This window comes from Ambystoma mexicanum, chromosome 4q (genome assembly GCF_040938575.1).
Source record: "Ambystoma mexicanum isolate Mex_15411 chromosome 4q, UKY_AmexF1_1, whole genome shotgun sequence".
NCBI lineage: Eukaryota > Metazoa > Chordata > Amphibia > Caudata > Ambystomatidae > Ambystoma > Ambystoma mexicanum.
Window position 1 is genome coordinate 157,645,675 of NC_090928.1, and position 19,410 is coordinate 157,665,084.

Consider the following 19,410-nt stretch of genomic DNA (forward strand, 5'->3'; position numbering starts at 1 on the left):
AACTCGTGCAGTTAAAGCCAACAGTACTTCAAAGAATAAAATGTCTAGGGTAAACCATAGCTGAGAAAAAGGCTAAGCACGGGAGTATCCTAGATACAAGAAATGTACCAGGAAACAGTAAGATACGTCTTGAGAGTTCAGTGAGATTCCTCCATATAAGACTTAAAATGAAAATAGGCATGGAATGAAGCTTTTTATGGGATTTACAGATTTTTGAAGTGCAACGAGAATTGTATCTGGATGGTATGACAATGGTAACATTATCAGACAGAAAAACGCTAAAATGTTTATATATGGAATGAGAGTCAGTGGGATGTGGGGGAGGGGTGCTAAAAAAAAAAAAAAGAAATAAGGTCCTCCAAACACACAAAGGTGGACAACATGTGCTTAACTGGCTTATATCATTCGAGTTTTAAGTGCAGAAAAGAAATCAGCCTAGAAAAATCAGGCAACATTAGGTTCCAAAAGGTAGCAAATGGTTTTGTCTGTGGCAGAAGCCTGTGCAGCATTTACGAACGTAAAAGGGCAAACAGGAACTACCTGTACCGAGAGCAAAACTCGATTTTCTCAAAGTGGGATGCTGGAGGGGTTCTATGTGGTTTTGAGATTTCCCCTGAAAGTTACTCAAGACCTACAGGCCACGTAAATTAAGAAACCACTTAAAATGCTTTATCAATTCTTAAAAAGCACATAAAATGGAATGGGAAATTCGAGATCTGAAAGCGGATTGAACACAAACTTATTTGAACTGGACAGGATACACTTTCTACAAGTACATGCACCCAACTAATATTGCTTGATCAGTACTGAGGGGAAGGCGGGGGGGTGGGGGGGCGGGTGGGAGTAGAGATGACAGCACAGGATATTTTAGGTTATCTTTGCAAATCTGGAGATGGGGGGGGGGGGGGGATCTAGTATTCATATACAAATGGTGCCAGGACAATGTGTAAGAAAGTAATCACGTAAATGCTCACTAATCTAAGTGTATAATACTAGATTACAGTGCGTGTAGAAGTCAGTTTTCAGAATGTTAAGAAAAGTTACTCGCCACCTTTACCTAAAAATTCTAATGCAAAGCTTCTTTTGAATACAGTTTCATTCTTTCTACCACATACCTTGTAAACCTGCTTCAGAGTGGCTCAAACATTAACATACTAGTAAACCATTGAAACAGGAAGTGTGCAATACATCTTCAAATCAAAGGTATAAGTATATTGAAATCGGCTTCATGGTATGTTGGTTACAGGAATTTGAAGAAGGTGGTATCTTTATGTTGTATTAAAGGTGATCTACATCTGAAGGTCATTTCAGGCAACAAATAACCTTACACAATGTCCCAAAGACAACCACCTGGCCATTGAAAATACAAAGGGAGAGGTCACAGAGGAACTTTGCCTGATCACTTTATTGAAGAAGGCAAAGGTGGCTTTGTGCCATTGGATTTTATTTGACTGTTTTTGCTGTGAGACACCATTCTTTGCATGGCCTTCATTAGGGCATGGTTGTACTGTGCCCATCAAGTAATTTCAGAGATTATAAGCAAGTCTCCCATTCACTAGCTTTTTATGGGCGTCATTTAAGACCAAACTAGAGAGATCCTATACTAGTTTTATCAGAGCAGTAGGTGCAACCAAGTTTAAAAGCCTACCCAGAGGTTGGTCCTGCTCATATTACCAGAACAAGGTTTTTACTTAAGTATCGGAGGAGAAAACTGGCACAGAAATGTGTAGAAGTTTACCAGCAATGTACTCCAAACTGACTCTCTAAGGGGTATGCAGAAGGATTTGTCACCCACTTCGATTTCTATACCAGCATTTCACCATCAATCGCCACTGCACTGATGGACATCCCCATTTCCGTCAAAAAAACATTTACAAGGATAAAGCACCCATGAAATACTGCTTGAAACTGTAAGGCGATACATAGTGGACCCATAGATTTTGGTTGGAAGAGCAGTCCACATTTGTGGCTACCTGGTCTGCTACGTCCCACAGTTGGGAACAAGTTAATCTGTTTCAGCTTGAAAACAGATTACTGAACTAATAAAGGAAAGAGAAATAGTATGCCTCTTCATTTAGTTTAGTGAAGATGAAATATTGCAAGCCAAAATAAACTATAAACAGCTAGTTCAAAAGGACATTAACATTTTGGGAGGGTGAGCCACAGCTCACTAACTGCTATGCTACTGCAATTCTTAAGTGAACCTGAAACGACCCATGGTCACGCACATAACAATTTGGAAAGTTATGATTCACCTAAACAAATGTTAGCATTCATTTACTCCTTTATAAATCAGAACAAAAGATTGTAGCGTACAAAGATTTGTTCTGAATGCCTATGCCAGGTGGAGAGATCTTGAGGAAATTCGAGATTGAAGACCTACAGTATAGAGCTTTCATGCATACTATTATTAAATACCTTGAACTTTCTTCAAATGTTTCACAATATTGGCCAATTTACTGCACACATTAATCTCACAGAGTATTGCTGTGAGCAGTTGTGCTTTGCTTGGAATCAAATAGGGTTAGACAGGTGTACAAAGCATGCAACGAAGATAAGGACTACTGATAAGACAGGCAGTAGGGTACAAGTTGTTGAATTATGTGCCACACATTGTGCTCCTGCACACCAGACCTCAAACATACACACTGTTGTAGCTAAATCCTAAAGGCATTTGAATCACTTCTTGTAAAAAGTCTGTAAATCAACAATCATTTGGAAATGGGATGAATGGTGGTGCTATTCTGAAAAACCCTTCAACTCCAAAAACGTCCTGCATAAAATTGCAGTGCATTTACTTTTACAAACAGTTCAAGGATTGTGCATATTTTGTAACTCACTTGTCTACGCAGCGGATTAAAGTAATGTCCAATAGATCATCTTTTCACAAGTTCAACAATACCTAGTTGGTCTTGGCATCGACCGTAAAATGAGATCAGCAAGTACGGCCATTTAGACTGGAAAAACATTTACTTTATGTACACACCATGATCGAGAGACGCAGAGTACTACTTTATGCCGAGAGCGAATTTAGAGAAAGGTATAAGTTAGGTGTGAAATTAGTAATGCAAAATACTGAAAGGCAAGACAGAAAATAAAACACTCCAATTTAAACTGACTGTTCCCATTTCTACTGGCATCTCTTCCCATGGTAAAAATAAGTAATTGGTAGAATGAAATAAGGCAATTTAATAGTGTGCTTAAGATCAGCAGACAAACAACGAAAAACAAGTCACGCTTGGTTATCCGTGGTCACGTTCTTCAGGGTTAGTCCAGAAATTCAAGACTTAACATTCATTTGTCTTTTGCTTACTTTAATTAAACAAATACGGGTTAATAAACAGACAAAGTCCAGAGTTAGTATGTTGGTATTATAACATTTATTAAAATAATGCTATGGGGTTAATAGAAACAGCAAAGAACCAAGGAATTAAAATGCAAGCCATGTAAAAATTCAACTAAAACCCAAATCTGTCTAATGAAGTCATCCGGTAGCTAACTAAAAGCCAAAAAAAGACACCACTCAATATAATAAAGTACTGCAAAACAAGTGGCAATTTTCAGTTATCAAAAATTGTGGGTTTTGCATTTTTGTATCCTTTTCGCAATCAGGAAAAAAATTCCTTTGAATGTTTTTAACATACATATAAAACAAGATAGAAAAATACATTATAAACTTGTAACAATGGCTGTAAATACATTATCTTACATGTTCTCATAGGCAATAGGTTGGTTATGTTACATACACAGCATGAATCTAATGCGATTATAAAGAATAGACAAATGTCAGTCGTATGGCTACATACAAGAGACACTCCCATCTACCCAAACAAAAAAATACATAATACTGTCAGGAAAATAAAGTATTAAAAACTACATATTTCATTAATAAGAAAAAAACTCAAAAGAATGATAATACTGAGAACCAAGGCATTCAGAGATTTCAAAAGTCATGCTTTTTTAAAGTTGATCCAAAATGTCCTTATCAACTAAGTTTTCAAGTTGTTTACACCAAACATTAGCACGTCAGTTTCAGAGCTACTACCTCCACCCTCAAAAACACTTGATAAACTTCCAAAATGTCCAGGTTTACCATAGTTGAGATGAAACTGGATCAAATACTGGTATATCCACGCACCTATTCTAGTGCTGCTTGTTTATTCGGCCCCCAAAAACGTCAAACAAAAAACAAATATATCAATGGCACAGCATCAGTGTGAACGCGTTTAAACAGGAAGACAATGCTGGTTGCACAATCAATGAAAGCTAGTTGATTAGAAAAGGATGAACGTTTGTTGCATAGTAAATAAACTGATAATTGCTATTCGTGAGACAGGCGACCAGTGGAGTCACCATGTCAGTGATTGAAACTTAAGCCTTCCAAGCCTACCAGTGACCTCTTCACTTGGAAGCTGAAGGTCAGCAGAAACTAAAAGCTGACTTTAATAGTCGCCTGATCATTCCCAAGTTCGCCATTGCATGGCTTGGTGAATAACGCATTACCTTAGTGACAAGTTTGATATCTAGAATTGTATAGACTACCTTCACTTACTAGTTAGACATTTACTTTTGGGAGGGAAAAAAGTGTTAGACCATGAGGCAAAGCACTGAAACTACCTGCTGCTATGCTGAGGCAATAGCGTAGGAGATCCACTGTATTAGTTAGAATTTGGCGTGGTGAGCACCAAGACCAATACATACTCCCACAGCGTGACATTGTTGAATCCAGTACTACATTTCTAAGACCAACTTCAAGAGCAGGCCAATGGAACATTTGCCTACACCTTCAAAGGCTTGAATGTTTCGGCGGTTCCAAGAAGATGACGGCATTCACTAGTTCTTTGCAAAAAAATATGCTAAATAAACCAACACAATGAAGCAAAGGACAACCAAGGTTCAATCAGTTCAAGACATGTTGACCTCTGCCGAAACCTTTGATATTCATGTAGTGCATATACGAGTCTAACAAATGACTATGGTTAAAATGAAACATGTTTGGCACTGCTAACACTTGATGCAAGGGTTAGAAAAAACCCTCAAAGCAGACATTTTGGCAATTTTGTATTGTGTTCCCATGGCAATGATCAGGCAACTAAACAGTCAACTTTGTGTTCTTCCTTCATAACTTCTTTTCACATATTGTACTGGGCGACTGAGTGGCATGCATTTAACTTATCTGTGGGAGAAGCGGATCTAACGAGACACCCGACTAATTGACCATGAAGAAAATAAGGCACTTTCTTTTCTTTAGACTTATTCCAATGCTTAAAAAATAGAAAAAAAGAAGACAAAAAGGCTCTTTTGGTCTTGTTTCTTGACAACCACCAGAAAAAAATCATTTCATGAAATAAGGGTTTTCTTTGTTCTTTTTGTATAACACTTGAAAGTATAAAATGCTACGTTTCCAAAAATATATATTTGTTTTCTGCACCAGCACCCTTGTATAGTAAAAGTATCTACTGTTCATTGTGTTTGAATGCACTACACTATCTACAATGTCATTACAATTATACAGCAAATAGGCAAGCATGGCTTTTACATCCTTAATGTATTCTTTCTATACAGGGAGGTTTAAAAATAATATTTGAACAGTTTGCCCAGTAATGTGACACATAATGCATGTCCCTTGTTCTCAAATATGTCTTAATCGCTTCAGTAATTTGATCTCAGGTTGTTGCTGTAGTGACTTTACAAAAATCCCTTGAAACTGGTTGTCATTTTTCCATGGCACATTTGCTTTCTTACATCATATGGCAGACAAAAAAAGACTGCAACTTCTGCCCTTTGAGGGCATTGTAGTGACTACATTGCAAGTCAAATTTTGAATACTTTTTTCTCACTTGCTGGAAATCCCCTTCACCGATGGCACCCTTACACAAAAAGGTTCATGCATGATGCATCATTACAACAGTACATTCAGAGAACATTTGACTCCACTTGGAGAAGAAAAAAAAATTTCTTAGAAGTCTCTCACAGTAACTGCCTCTGTTGTCGGGTTGTCAAGGGACAGCCACCTCCCCAGTCTCTTAGATGAGACCTCCTGACCAATCACTTATGATGGGATTTTGAGTGATCAGTGCCGATGGATTAATTGGACCTTATTGCTTTACTACAATTCAGTGCATGTTCTAGAACCACTTTCACCCAACCAGGAAAAAGAAAAAGCAGAGTTGGAGGACAAAATCTGTGTCTTTGTTTTGTTAGATGGTAAGACGAACGGACAAGGGCCCTGGCTCGCTGCACTGAAGACAGGCAAGCAAAGGCGATTACCAGTTAACTGATCAGCAGGCAGGCATGGTCAGGTCATCATTGGGTGAAGAGTTCAGAGGTCAGAAGGTCATAGGTTAGTTGCCGGTGGCGGCTGGGTGGTTAGAAACAAAAAATTAAAATAACAAATAAAAATAACAAATAAAAAGAAAGAAAAGATAGAGAAGAGATTAGTTTCAGCTAGTGACGGCTTAATGACAACATGAAAAACTAAGTACAACTAAAAAAAAAACGAGCATGTTTAATTTTGACATACTGATTGACAGTCTACAGAATGCAATAAAATCATGACACTCTAGTATCATGATTTGAACACATGGAGAGCCCGCGCCCACAAAACCGGTTACAGGAAAAAATTAAAATAGAAACCAAAAACACCTAATGACTAATGGTTAGTGGCAGTCAAAGAAATTGAGAAAGGAAAATGATGAATAAGTTTTGTAACTGGACGAGAGAATTTACAGACAACAGTCAGTGTACAGATCAGTATCTGACTGCTATTAAGCATTAGTACTCCCTCTGCACCGGTGCAAGCACTGAAGCAACTATTAATGATGGATGTGATATTAATAAACTAGTTGTTAAAGAAATGAATCTACAGAACGGGAAGATGTTTAAAGAGTGATTAAATATAAAACTATGGGCCAAACCAGGATGTTTTTATTCAATAAAACCTTTATTGCTTTTCATTTTTCTATGTACAAACATGGAATTTCTTGGTCTCATGATACAAAATCAATCACTAAACTGTGGTCTAGGAGAGTAGGCATCATCATGGGAACCAGCAGGTGGCCAAGCCCACGCTCTGGCCATCAGTTTCCAGTTGAAAATACTAATTTACACAAGTAGGACACTTATAAAAATGCAAATTGCATGTAAACACTGTAATAGTCCTGTCATTTTGAACTCTATACGTAAAAAGCCAGAAGTCATCAAAAATAGAGGACATTTCTAATAAATGCTAATAAGGCATTTTAAATCTACAAATAACCTCTTTTCAATTTCAAAGCTAATACTCTGCAGATACAATAAAATTTGACATTTCATATACATTCCTGCTTTATAACTTTATATTTAAGAAGCCACCTGTATATACTATTTTCTTTTGTAAAATAAAAAAACACAATAACAGTAAAACATCATAAAAAAATTCTCAAGTGGAAAGTTATCATTCCCAATGATCTTGAGCTGTTCCTTCTTTAATCATTCTCACACATTCTCCTTCACCCAACTTGGTCCACTAAACAGTAGTACTTTAAGACTCATTCAACAGCTTAGTCATAGCTAATCATTTGAGGTTTGATATCGTGTTTGTATTGTTGCCATTATGACTAAGGCAGAGGAGATGAAAGTGAGAAGGGTTTTTCAGTGCAAAGTCAGATTTGTGCCATTCAAAAAATAAATGAACCCAGTAGCAAGGTGAAATGTTCACAGATACCGTAGGTAATGACCAACACAATGTGGCCTGGTCACAATCATGTAGCAAACAAAGGGATGGAAAATAAGCCCACTGTGCAGGCTAAAATGTGTGAACTCCACAAATGTGGAATAAAATCACTGCAAGTGTGAAGATGTTCCCTGAAATTCTGAAAAATACTTGGAACTGTAACCAGTTAATGTGTTAAAAGAAAGGAAAAATAAATAATTTGACAACCTTTCATCACTCACTAGAAAGGTTTTAAAAATATATTACTGACGTATTAGAGTGAAGAATGCTAAAAAAACATTCCAGACTAGTTATTGCCAGTTTATTGAGTATACGCTGAAATCGTGTCATCTTTAAAGATATCAGTACACCTGTGGTATGTCCTCTGCCTTGTCCCTGGACTTCTACAGCACCCACAGGTTTAATTTACGGTGCAAAACCATGTGCTGTTTATTACAATTGAGTCAGTCTGTGAATCAAATATTTTTTTAAAGTTTGTTATAACTACACATTTGGGTCTTTCGTTTTTGGCCCTTTACATTTTTCAGAACAACTGTGTTAAGAGTAACATAGTATTGGGAGACTCTTCATGCCCAAAAGGACTGCACAAGTCCTGTCTATTTAAAACCATTTTAAATTCATTCACTTTAGACCCAAAAAGTATGCTCCACTATGCTTTTAGTGCTGTTTTAATTCGAAACATCTTTAAAACTAAGAACATGAATAGCATTGGTATTGGCTGGCTTAGAACAATATTTTGGTGTCTGAATTAGAGGTTAAAAGTGCTGTGTGTTGGCAATATGAAGCAGTCTTCATAGTGTGACAGTAAAGATACTAACTGCAGCCTTCTAGTTCTGCAATTTAAAGGGCTATTTCACTTCCCATGAAACTCTAGCTATAACCAGAACTGTTAATTGTATCTGGTAATGAGTCGTTTGAGAAGCAGTGTCCATGTCCACATCAAGAAGGACACTCGTAGGGCATTTGACCAGACTAGAAAACACTAAAATGTGCAAGAGAGCGAAAGGAGATAAATGTGTATAAAACGTTCAGCACCAAATATAATCTAGTTCAACCCTTTTGAGACTATGTAAAGTGTACTTGTGTAAATGCTGTAATAACAAGGCTGAACGTTAGATAGTGGCAGATAGGGTAATAATAAATAGGGACTGGGTAACAACCAAAATGAACCAAGCTTCTGTGACTGGAAAGCAGAGGACCTCCAACTTACCCATGTAAACAGTGAATGCAGCAGAAAACACCAGAGTGCCCCCTGCACACAAACTACTTGGGCTACATGAGGAGGGAGGTGAACTTGCACTGTAGTCAATCTTCACCTCACACGCTCAGAGATGCGAAGGGAAAAGTTGCCAGACATGCCAGAGGAAGCCATTTCTCAGAGCAAACTATGCCTGTTCCCACTGGCGAAACAAAAACACTTGAAATAAAATACCTTGTTTCCTGCCAGCATGGCTTCCTCTTTATTCGATCCAATACTGAAGAGATGATGATGCTGACAAAAAGAAAAAAAAAAGTGGTATTTTTTTCTTTGAAAATGCTTTGCCAGCCAGCAGTGGACAGTCACCAAGCTGGAACACATGACTTTAATTTAAAGGGACACTTGTCTTACATGGTTCTCCCAGATTTGGTCTTAAGATGCTTTGTGACCACCTCCCACAGCTAGGCATGGCAACACCATGTAAATGTTACCAGTGGACACCACTTGTCACATCAGACTTTACTGCCAAATGAGTTTGTTGGTGCTTATCCACATGCGTGTCAGGCACTGAGGCTTGAATATTTTGTCTGTCAAAAGAAGCTTTCAGGTTGTATTGATCCCCATCATGGCGGTAGAGTCTCTCCCACTAGTCCCTATAAATCGTATACAAAATGGAAACTGGAGGAAAATGACAACAATGCCATCCCAATAATAACAATTCAATAAGAATGTAAAAGCTTAATTCCTGCAGTGCCCATTTCAAAGAAAAACAGCGCTGACAGCATTAAAGTGACGCCAATCTCCCACGGACAAGACAAGTTTGCAGTGGATGATTGATTTTTTTTTTTTTAAGTGGAGTGTTTCAGTAAGTCCAGTACCACTAGATCCATGATATAACGTCTTCCTTAAGCTCAAGCAGATCACTTGTGGGTCCAAGAAATACATTTGTGGCAAACAGTTGCTCGCTAGGAGAAAAATGAAGACTTCTTTTCCAGCGTATAGTCAACGGCTAGGAGATGCCCAGTTAAATGAAAGCCATCTCAGGGTCAGAGCTTCGAGTCATTTTGCCTTCAGAAATTGGAGTATAGCAGCAAACGGAAATAAAACAATTCATTTTGGCAAGATACCAAGTGGAAGAAAACGGACTCTACCGATTTTACTAGATCAAACCAACATTTGAAGTTATCTTCACAGTCTTTTGCGTGGCAGATTCAAGGAGCTTCGCGGAAAGTGCATCTCTTAGTTATCCAGTGGCTTTAAACAGTTTAATGGAACAGAAAGAGGAAATCAAATCTTCAGTTTTCTCCATACTAAAAACAGGAGGCATGTAACTCCAACTTCTTTCATTAAGCATGCATCCGTTTCACTTTGCAACACCGAGCTGATTTTGTTAAAAGTCTGCGCTCGCAATATCAGTCTTTCCAATCCCCAAACCTCAACTTCAGGCCAGTAAAGGAAGCAATAAAATGCTTTAGCTTTCAATAAGTAAACAAAGTTTCATGTTGCATGGTTTAGAAAGATTTAGGGTTACAAAACTGTTGCAACAAAAGGTGGACTATATTTAAAAAGTATAAATAGGTTTCAATGTGCATTTAATACAAAACTTTTCCTTGAATGTCCGAAAGTTTGAGGAATGCAGGTATTGGGAAGTGAAAGTATAATTAAATCAGCTGTGATGCTGCAAAGGTCATTTACAGTTATAGCATTTCTTAAACAAGAACTGCGGAACTAAACTAACCTCGGTCTGGGGTCACAATCCTTTGGTAAGGATGGACCCGCATATCGTGCCTTCGAACTTTAGTAGCCACCGCACCTAGTTAAATTGCAATTATCAAGACAAAGTTAGAAAACATTCACAAGGTAAAATGACATTAACAGCAGGTTTTGTACAAAACTGGATTGAACATATTTTCTTTAAAAAGTTTGTTTTAAGAGAGCAACAAGTTAAGGCACAGTAGTCTCAATTCGTAATATAAGAAGTTTTCTGTAAAGATTAATATTGCATTCATTTCATACCTCCTGACCTTAACCTGTTTAACAGTTATTCACAATCCCAAATTACAAGTTCTTTAAATTTCATAGACTCAAATTTGTGCTTTACTAGGCACATATTCACTGAAGTGCATTTTCCGGCAAAAACATGAAAACTTGAAATGCCAGTTTTAATACTGATAATTTTAACTTTGAGACCACTTCCAGTCTTTTTGTTTAGGAAGGTTTCAAAGCATTTGTTTTTAAATCTAGAGATTTCTTGTTTTAAACTTTAAGTAAACAAGTATGAACAGCAGAGAATTAGGTGATTAGTAAAGCGGACAACAGAACACTTAGCAGTCAGCATACTACTAGACTCAGACCTGCTACCTTAGGACACAGACTAACCCAAATTGTTATGAACCACATTTTTTTTAAGTCCATGTGCAAAATAAAAAAAAAGTGCAAGTAAGTCACTGACTGCTAGGTTAAGCTTGCTTTTTCACAAGGCTGCTGAAACTAAGCATTGATTTAATTCAGATCTGATGAGGGTGCAGTTAAGACCGTTCTTGTATTCATTCTTAGCCTTTTGTTTGGAAAGCCATACCTAAAGATAAAAAGGAAGGGAATACAAAATTAGTTACCAGTGAAAATATAATCTCATAGAAGCTATCTCCCTCCCTATGAGGTGCCTTTGGGGTTTCAATGAAAGAATTAGTCGCACCAATGTATTTTCCATTACTCTGTAAAAGATTAACTTTATGTAGTTTCCACACATGCCTATTGAAGCCCAGTTCCAAATCCCTAAGAAACCATCTAAAAGGTGCAAACTTAAAGGCAGCACTGACACCCCTTGCTAGTAAGTGCTAATGGTTATGTCAGGTGGTTCTGGACCTTTTTTTTACCATTCCACAGAAAGGTTGGCTCACTCAAAGCAAGAGTGAATGTATACAGTGGTTTTGAAGTGGAACGATTAAACAAAACAAAATCAAAATACCCCATGTGCAGAGACTGGTGCACAGGGTGGGGCTACTTGGCAAGTACCACATTTGTTTGCATATATCTATATACAAACAGCATGTTAAGTAAAGCACAACCTAAAATGGAGGACTTTTGGAAGAGGTATAAAGCGTAACCAACATTAAATAACTAGAGTGAGCTTCCACTATGGCACTGTTTAAACAAACGGAGACAAGACCAGGTAATTGCTCACAAGTGTCATAATAGCAATGCCCCCAATAGAAATAAAATCACCTTCTGCAGCAGCAGCACTATGCCAAATAATGACAAAATACATAAAACCACTTTAACTGGCCCTTACTCAACCTCTACAAGCAAATGATTTTGGATGACCTTCAAGCTTTAAGCAAAAAGCATTTAAATCACTTCTTATCCTCAGCCTACCAAAATTTGAGGATATAACAGATTGACCTAAACCAAGGCAGAAATCATACAGGCCACAAGTTTTTGTATATGTGATATTACTGAGGATTTCTAAATGAGATTATACGTTATAGGCAGTGCAAGTGAGTGCCTGCTACAAAACAAACATAAACAGGGGCTTCCCATCAACGATGCATAAAACCTAGAACCTTGATAGGATGTCCTATTTGAGAATAGTGGTTCATTGTGAAGTTGAACACATTGACAGAAAAAAAGTAAAGGGATGATGCTGCTTCATGTTCTAATACGGGTCCTAAGAAGTAGGTTTATCAGTACAAGGCCAATGGGGTAAGAAGGAAAACACCATCCATGTTCCTACCACCCACTGGAAATGTAGGTTCCCCTGACTAGACACAAACACAAAAAGTTTATTCTTACATTTAACTATTCATACATTTTGCTTGAAAGGGAAACTAATAAAATCAATGCCATAAATCATGGCAGGGGTGCTCAATAAAATTTAATTAACTAAACTAACCTTAATTGTGTTCTGAACTCGCCCACTGGACAAGTAAGACAAGCGTTGGGCTAGTTTGTTTCAGGTTGCTCTCGTCTGCCACAGAAGACAAAGGGATATTTAATGAGTAGGTTTACTTACAGCTAACAACATTTCTGGCTAACAAAGATTACTGCATTGAAAAAGTCTGCAATGCAGGATTGTTTTTACCCTAGAATGCACCTTGTAGTAATCACTTAACTGTTCAAATTAGGCAGATAAGCAGAAAGCAGAAAAAGAGAAGAAAGAGCAGAGAGAAGAGGAAAACCAAAGTAAAAGAAAGAAGGACTGGATTTTAAAAGAAAAAAGGATTGTAGGAAGAAAAGCGGAATTGATTTATAAGTATTTCCATCCATTTATCATTTTACAGTCCCCAAACTTGAAGTACTTGACTATCCATCCAATATTAGTCAAATTTGGGACCCCGTCCACAACTCCCACACATCTCATCCATCGGTCGGTCCAACACAACAGCCCCATTCATCCAGTCCGTCCATCAGACCCTCCAGTCTGCTCCATCCATGCAGGAATGCATGCCGGACTCAGCCCACCCTATCGATTAGTCTGTTGAGTCTCCATATGCGCAAACACACAAATTATCCTACTGGCCCATCCTTTCAAGACAGAATGTCCCTCCCCCAGTCCGCCACCCACCATCCAATATTTCAACCCGGCTCACTCATCGTCCATTCATTCATTCATTCCTGCCCCATCCTGTCGGTCTTGCTTCATCCTGTCCATCTTTCCCACCCGCTCGTGTTCCAGTTCCTTCGGCACCCTCCATCAAGTCTGTCCCATCCGCTCCTCGCACCTGTTCCTCCACCAGTCCATCTAATGAAGCATCCTGCACTCCCGTCCATCCAGGCAAGAATCCCACCCAGTCCCCCTCTGTCCCGCTCCCTCGTCACCAGATGGGTGGGGCCAGAAGCTCCCAGTCCGTTCGCCCCACCTGATGCATACCTGTCCAGCTCAATCTGCTCATCCCATCCACCCGTCTAAGCTCACCAAACCACCTGTTGCACCTGTTAATCCCTCCGTCTGCCCCGTCCCAGCCCATCTGTCCACCCGCCTGATCCCATCGTCCAATCCGTCGCAATTCCCCCATCCCATGATGCAATTCCCAAGTCTCATGCTGTAAAAACCCTTCACATCTGTCCGTCCCTTCCCCCAGTCGGGCCGTCCCGTCTAACCACCTGCCTCGTCCCATCCGTCCCCGGCCCTCCTGTCCCGTCACATGCACCCACCCCCTCCACCAACTGCCCCCTCCACATCACCCAACCCCAACCCTCCACTCCACCCATCCCATTTAAACTGATCCATGCCATCTGAATTGCCTGTGGCCCAAGTATCCCATAGCAACCGTCCCACTGAACCATTCCATCCGAAGCAAACATCCACCCCATTCATTAATTCTTCCCATCCTTCTGTCCAGTACGCCCTCCAAACGACCAATCAATGCCTCATCATTAATCTGCCCCATACCTACGTCCCATAAATAAGTTACTCATCGTAGTCCCCTTTCCTCCATACTGCATGAGCGTCCCTGCCAAGGGACGGGAGAGAACCTTTTTCACCAGAAAAAACCTTCCCCTTTAAATTTAGGGGTGCGCCCTGCGAGCATGCGCTGCCCTGTCTCCACCCTCCGGCACCACACCTCAGTCCTCATAGACGTGAGGACAATAGACTACCATTGCCTAATGAAACCATTTTTATTAGGTTGGGGGGGGGCGTGTGGGACATATGGAGGAAAGGGGACTAAGAGTATGTTAGTCACTACGGTGAGTAACTTATAATTACTCGTACGTCCCGTCTCCTTTCCTCCATTCTGCATGGGCGATTACAACTGAGTGTAGCTCCAGGGTGGAGAGGAGACCCTCCTTAAGCAAACAGGTTTCTAAGAACCGCCTGTCCGAAAGCCGAGTCTGATCTAGAGCCAGCGTCCAAACAGTCGTGCTTGCAGAAAGCCGAAGCGGTGGCCCATGTAGCCGCCCTGCTTGTGACTTGCCAGGCGATATGCCGCTGGAATGCGATGGCCGTGCATGTTGGCCGGCAGTGGCTTATGCTGTCCCTCGTAAATTTCTATGATGGCTGAGACTATCCAATTGGGCTATGGAGGCCAAACGTGACAAACAGTGCGTCCGAATTGCGGAAGCCCTTGGTTCTACCCAAGAAGAATTTCAGGGCACGCCGGACATTGAGGCAGTGCAGAGTTCTCTGTTGCTCGTCCTTAGGCTTGACAAAAAATGTAACCAGCACTATTTCCTCGTTCAGATGGAATGCAGAAGTCACCTTGGGTAGGAATGCTGGGTGTGTCCATTGGACTACTTTATCCTTGTAAAAACGTAGTATAGGGCTCCAAGGCGACCAGCATTTCACCGATTCTGCGAGGTGAGGCCAACTAGTAAGGCCGTCATAATGGTGACCAGCCTGATGCCCACAGATGCCATTGGCTCAAATGGAATGGTCCCACACAGGTTGTGGCCTCTTGATGGGCAGGTAGAGTCTGCCGAGTCCCCTCAAATGCTTCTTGACAATCGGGTTGGAAGAGGAGAAGACATCTTCCTCCGAGTTTCGGTAGGCCCCAAATGCTGCCAAGTACATGCAGCAAGTGTCTACCGGTGCGCTGAGGAGAGCAGGTCGTCCAATGTACATGCAAGGGGGTTAACATCCTTGGAAGTTGCCCAGTGGCAGAACCTGGTCCACTTGCTCTTATACTGGGTCCTGGTAGCTTTGCTCCTAGCTCCATGTACGGTTTCTAGATTAGCCTGGGAAAGGTTGAGGTGCCGTAGCATGATGTGCTCAGGAACCACGCTGTGAGGGCCAGTTTCTGTGACCCAGCCCCCCTGTTGCGCCAGATGATGTGTTGGGCCCGTCGGAAGGCGAATGGGTGGCCCCCCCTCCCCCGAGAGGCTGAGCAGCTCCAAGAGCCATGGCCTAGCTGGCCACCATGGAGCTATTAGGATGACGCCGAGTTGGCGAGACTCCTTGATCTTGCATATCACCCTGTGTATCAGTGGTGTGGGCGGGAAGGCGTATGCTGTCATGCCGTTCCACTGAATCTGATATGCGTTGCCCAAGGAGCTGGGGCCCTGTCCCTGCCAGGAGACGAACTGTTGGCACTTCCTGTTGTCCAAGGTGCAAAGAGGTCCACTTGGGGGTGACCCCATGTGCTGAAGATCTCCTGCAGCACAAGGTCGTTAAATTGTAACTCGTAACTGTCCACTCCCAGTCTGCTGAGCCTGTCCGCCTGCAGGTTGGATGCCCCCGGAAGGTGGACGGCCGTGCGGTAGATGTTCTCCAGGGCCCAATCCCACATGCTGACCTCCAGTCTGCACAGTGGAGGAGAGCTGGTACCTCCCTGCTTGTTGACAGAACATGCTGGTTAAGCGGTGTATCTGAATGAGGATGATCTTGCCCTTGATAACCGCAAGGAAGGCTCAGAGAGCTAGCCAGATGGCCTTCAGTTCCAGCCAATTGATATGCTCCTCCCTGATCCAAGTGCCATGGACGCAGTGGTTGTCCAGGGTGGCCCCCACCATCTCTCTCGAGAGAGGAGTCAGTAGTGATGGTGACCTGTGAGGTAGGCTGCCTGAAAGGTTTGCCTGTCCGCAGGTTGCAGTCCCTGAACCTCCATGTGATGTCTGGGTGAAGAGAAGGAGGCACGTTGATAATATCCACCCGAGAGCCTCGCTCCTGGTTTCATGATGCGGCGAAGTGCAGCTGTATCCTCCCCGATCTGAGTAGTGTGGGGAACGGCCAGTTGCACCTCTGCCAATAGACATAGTAGGTGTTGGTTCTACCAGGCCGATGACACTTCTGAGGAAGAGTGCTGTGGCCCTCTTGATTGTCGTGATCTTGTCCTCCGAAGTAAACACTCTCGGAGCACATCCTAGATGAGCCCCAAGAAGGCCAGACTCTGCGTGGGCTGCAGCTGCGACTTCTTGAGATTGCGCAAAAAGTCCAGAACGTGCAGTGTATTCCTAAGAGCGTGAGCAGTGCGGTGCAGCGCTTCCGGAGATGAAGCACTGACCAGCCAGCCGTCGAGGTACGGGTATATGTGGTTGCCCTGAGGAGGGCCACCACTGTATTCATTAGCCTGGTAAAGCCCCGGGGGGGGGGGGGGGGGGGGGGGGGGGTGGAGGGGCTGTGTGAGTTGAGGCCGAAGGGAAGCACCTTGTATTGGAAATGGTAGCCCATGATTCTGAATAATAGAAAATAGCAGTGAGGCTGCCAAATCGGGATGTGCAAGTATGCGTCCTTCAGATCCAGACAGCACATTACTCTCTCCAGCAGAATGTCTCCGCTATTAAGGCTGGCGTAACAATCTTGAATTTTTGTAGAGGTAGGGAGAGGTTGGAAATGTCCAGCACAACTCTCCGGCTCGCCTGGTTCTTTTTCTAAATGGTGAAAACCCTGGAGTAGAAGCCCAAGCCTCGTTGGGACTTCCTCCACTGCCTGGCTCTCGACGAGCGACTGGATCTCAGCCAAAAGAGTTGCTGTCCCAATCTGTGGGAGTGGAGGGGAAGAGGCTGGGATGGGATGGGTAGGCAGTACCCCGAGGATAGTACGGAGAGGATCCAGGTATGCAAAATTCTGGCGCCAGAAGTGCGCATGGAGCGCAAGCCTGCCTCCCATTGGAGACACGTGGACCTGGAGGGCCGTGTCATGCCCTCTTTCCCCTCCGAGACTGTTGCAGAGGAGGGGGGACTGGAAAAAGCCCCGACTAATCCCCCCACCCCACCCCTTGTGTTGCTTGCGCCGATGTTGGGTCGGTGCGTGGTCCAGTCGCCTGGACCTTCGCTCTTTGAAGCTGCAGAAACCTCCGTATGTATGCATGCTGTGATTGGGTGTACGTTTTGGGCGTGGTCTTTGTAAGGATGGATAAAGACTTTGCTGTTTGTGAGCTGTTTTTCTTTTTATCCAGCTCCTCATCCATAGTGGAGTGGAAAAGGTCACCCCCTTCGAACGGCAGTTCCAAGATGCATTCCTGGATATCCGGGTTGAACTTTGTAGCACGGAGCCAGGCCGTTCTTCTCATGTCTGTGGCAATGCAGATGGCCTGGCCAGAGGTGTCAATGTGGGCCACGGTGGACTCTGAGGTCTTGTGCCACCATCTTGGCCTCAGCCAGTCCTGCCTTGAATCATGATTGGCTCTGCGCCGGTAGCTCTGGTTAACGGCTGCCAAGACGGCATCCGCGTCGGCTTGAAGTAGATGCAGGGACACGTTGGAATACAGCTTCTTTCCGTACGCCTTCAGGATCTTCTCCTTTCCTAGCAGTGCCGCGGATGAGGAGGCCAAGGACGGCAGGCTTGGAGTATAGTGATGCTGCAGCGATCACCGAGGAGTGCGGCTGAGGTTGGGCCGATAGCAAGGGTGTATCCCCCTCCTTCTGCCTGTACTTGGCATCCAGGCGTTGATTGACCGGCTGGATCGAGTGTGGTTGAGCCAGCCCTTTTTGGCCAAGACAAAGTCCTTCTGCATCGGGGTCCCCGTTTTCGCTGCGGGACGTAGCGTGAGGACTTTGGCAAGGACCCCCTCTGATGGTTGCTCGACCTCGGGTTGAGGAAGGCCCAAGTACTCTCCCAGCCCTGCAAGACGTTCGTGACCTTGGCGGATGACGGTGGGTCGGGGTCCTCCTCCTCATCTGTGTCCACCTGGGGGTCCGGCACGGGTGGAGGGGTGCTGGGAGCCAAAGGCTGAGGTGTGGGGACCGAAGCCAATGCTGCAGCATAGGCTGGTAAGGAACCGCCTGCACTATTGGTCGGAGGGCCAGTGGACGCTGCACAGGGGCCAGGGGTGCCTGTACTGGACCTGCGACACCGCAGCCATTGGCGGGAGCACGGCCCCGATGGCCTCCCCGAGGGTGACCCCATCCGAGCAACCTTTGGAAGAATCTGACCTCACAGGCCGGAGGGGTGGTAGGTGGAACTGTTGCATGTCCTGCTCATACAGACGCAGCGGGAACCTGTCCTGCGCAAAATGAGGATAGGCTGTAGGCCACATACCTGGTTGACACCAGTCCCACCTTGACACTCGTTCCTCCATCTGCTCCCTTCGTTGGTGGGGTATCGGGCGGGTGTCTCCAATGTCTGGCACGGCGGCCATCTTGTCGAGCTGCCTTCCACGTGCCTGCGTCGTGTTGCTTAGCTCACTGGGCCCAGCCTCGTCCAGGATTCTCGACTGTGGATCTTGAGGCCTACCTGGCTATTCAGGCCGAAACCTGGTAGGTGTTACGTCCTCGGCAGATCTGCCGGCAGTACTGCGTATATGTGCCCCATCGGACATGTTGCTGGTACTAGGGGGTGGTCCCTCGGGTGAAGACCCGGTAAAAGAACCTTCTGGTCCCTCAGGACTCATCAGGAGCATCCACTGACCCCCTCGCCCTGCTTGCCGGTAGCTGATTTAGCCCGAGTACTCATGCTGGTATGAGAACCTGAGCAGCTCCTCCCGTGCAGGGAGTCCCTGGCAAGGAGTCTCCCTTGCAGGGTGTCCTGGAAAAGAGTGGCCCTACTTTGGGCTCGGATCGATGAAGTCATGGAGGCGATCTCTGTGCCCTCCACCTCGCTAGTCTGTTCTATAGAGACCTC

The 19,410-nt window shown here is 43.4% G+C and overlaps 1 protein-coding gene across 14 annotated transcripts in view; it reads right to left on the minus strand.

The window, feature by feature from the left end:
* Nucleotides 1-3,357: 3,357 nt before the first annotated feature.
* The window catches only part of QKI (QKI, KH domain containing RNA binding), a 483,284-nt gene continuing 467,231 nt past the window's right edge, over nt 3,358-19,410 (minus strand). For 8 of the 14 annotated variants that reach the window (XM_069607679.1, XM_069607677.1, XM_069607682.1 and 5 more), the window contains 3 exons: nt 10,651-10,725; nt 9,147-9,206; nt 3,358-6,361 (listed from right to left, as the gene is read on the minus strand). In XM_069607679.1, coding sequence (XP_069463780.1) covers nt 9,175-9,206; nt 10,651-10,725 — 107 coding nt within the window. In that variant the 3' untranslated portion in view covers nt 3,358-6,361; nt 9,147-9,174. Of the gene's footprint in view, nt 6,362-6,922; nt 11,491-12,804; nt 12,880-19,410 lie in introns of those variants that run through there. The other 6 variants (XM_069607678.1, XM_069607687.1, XR_011268110.1 and 3 more) reach the window with 5 other exon arrangements.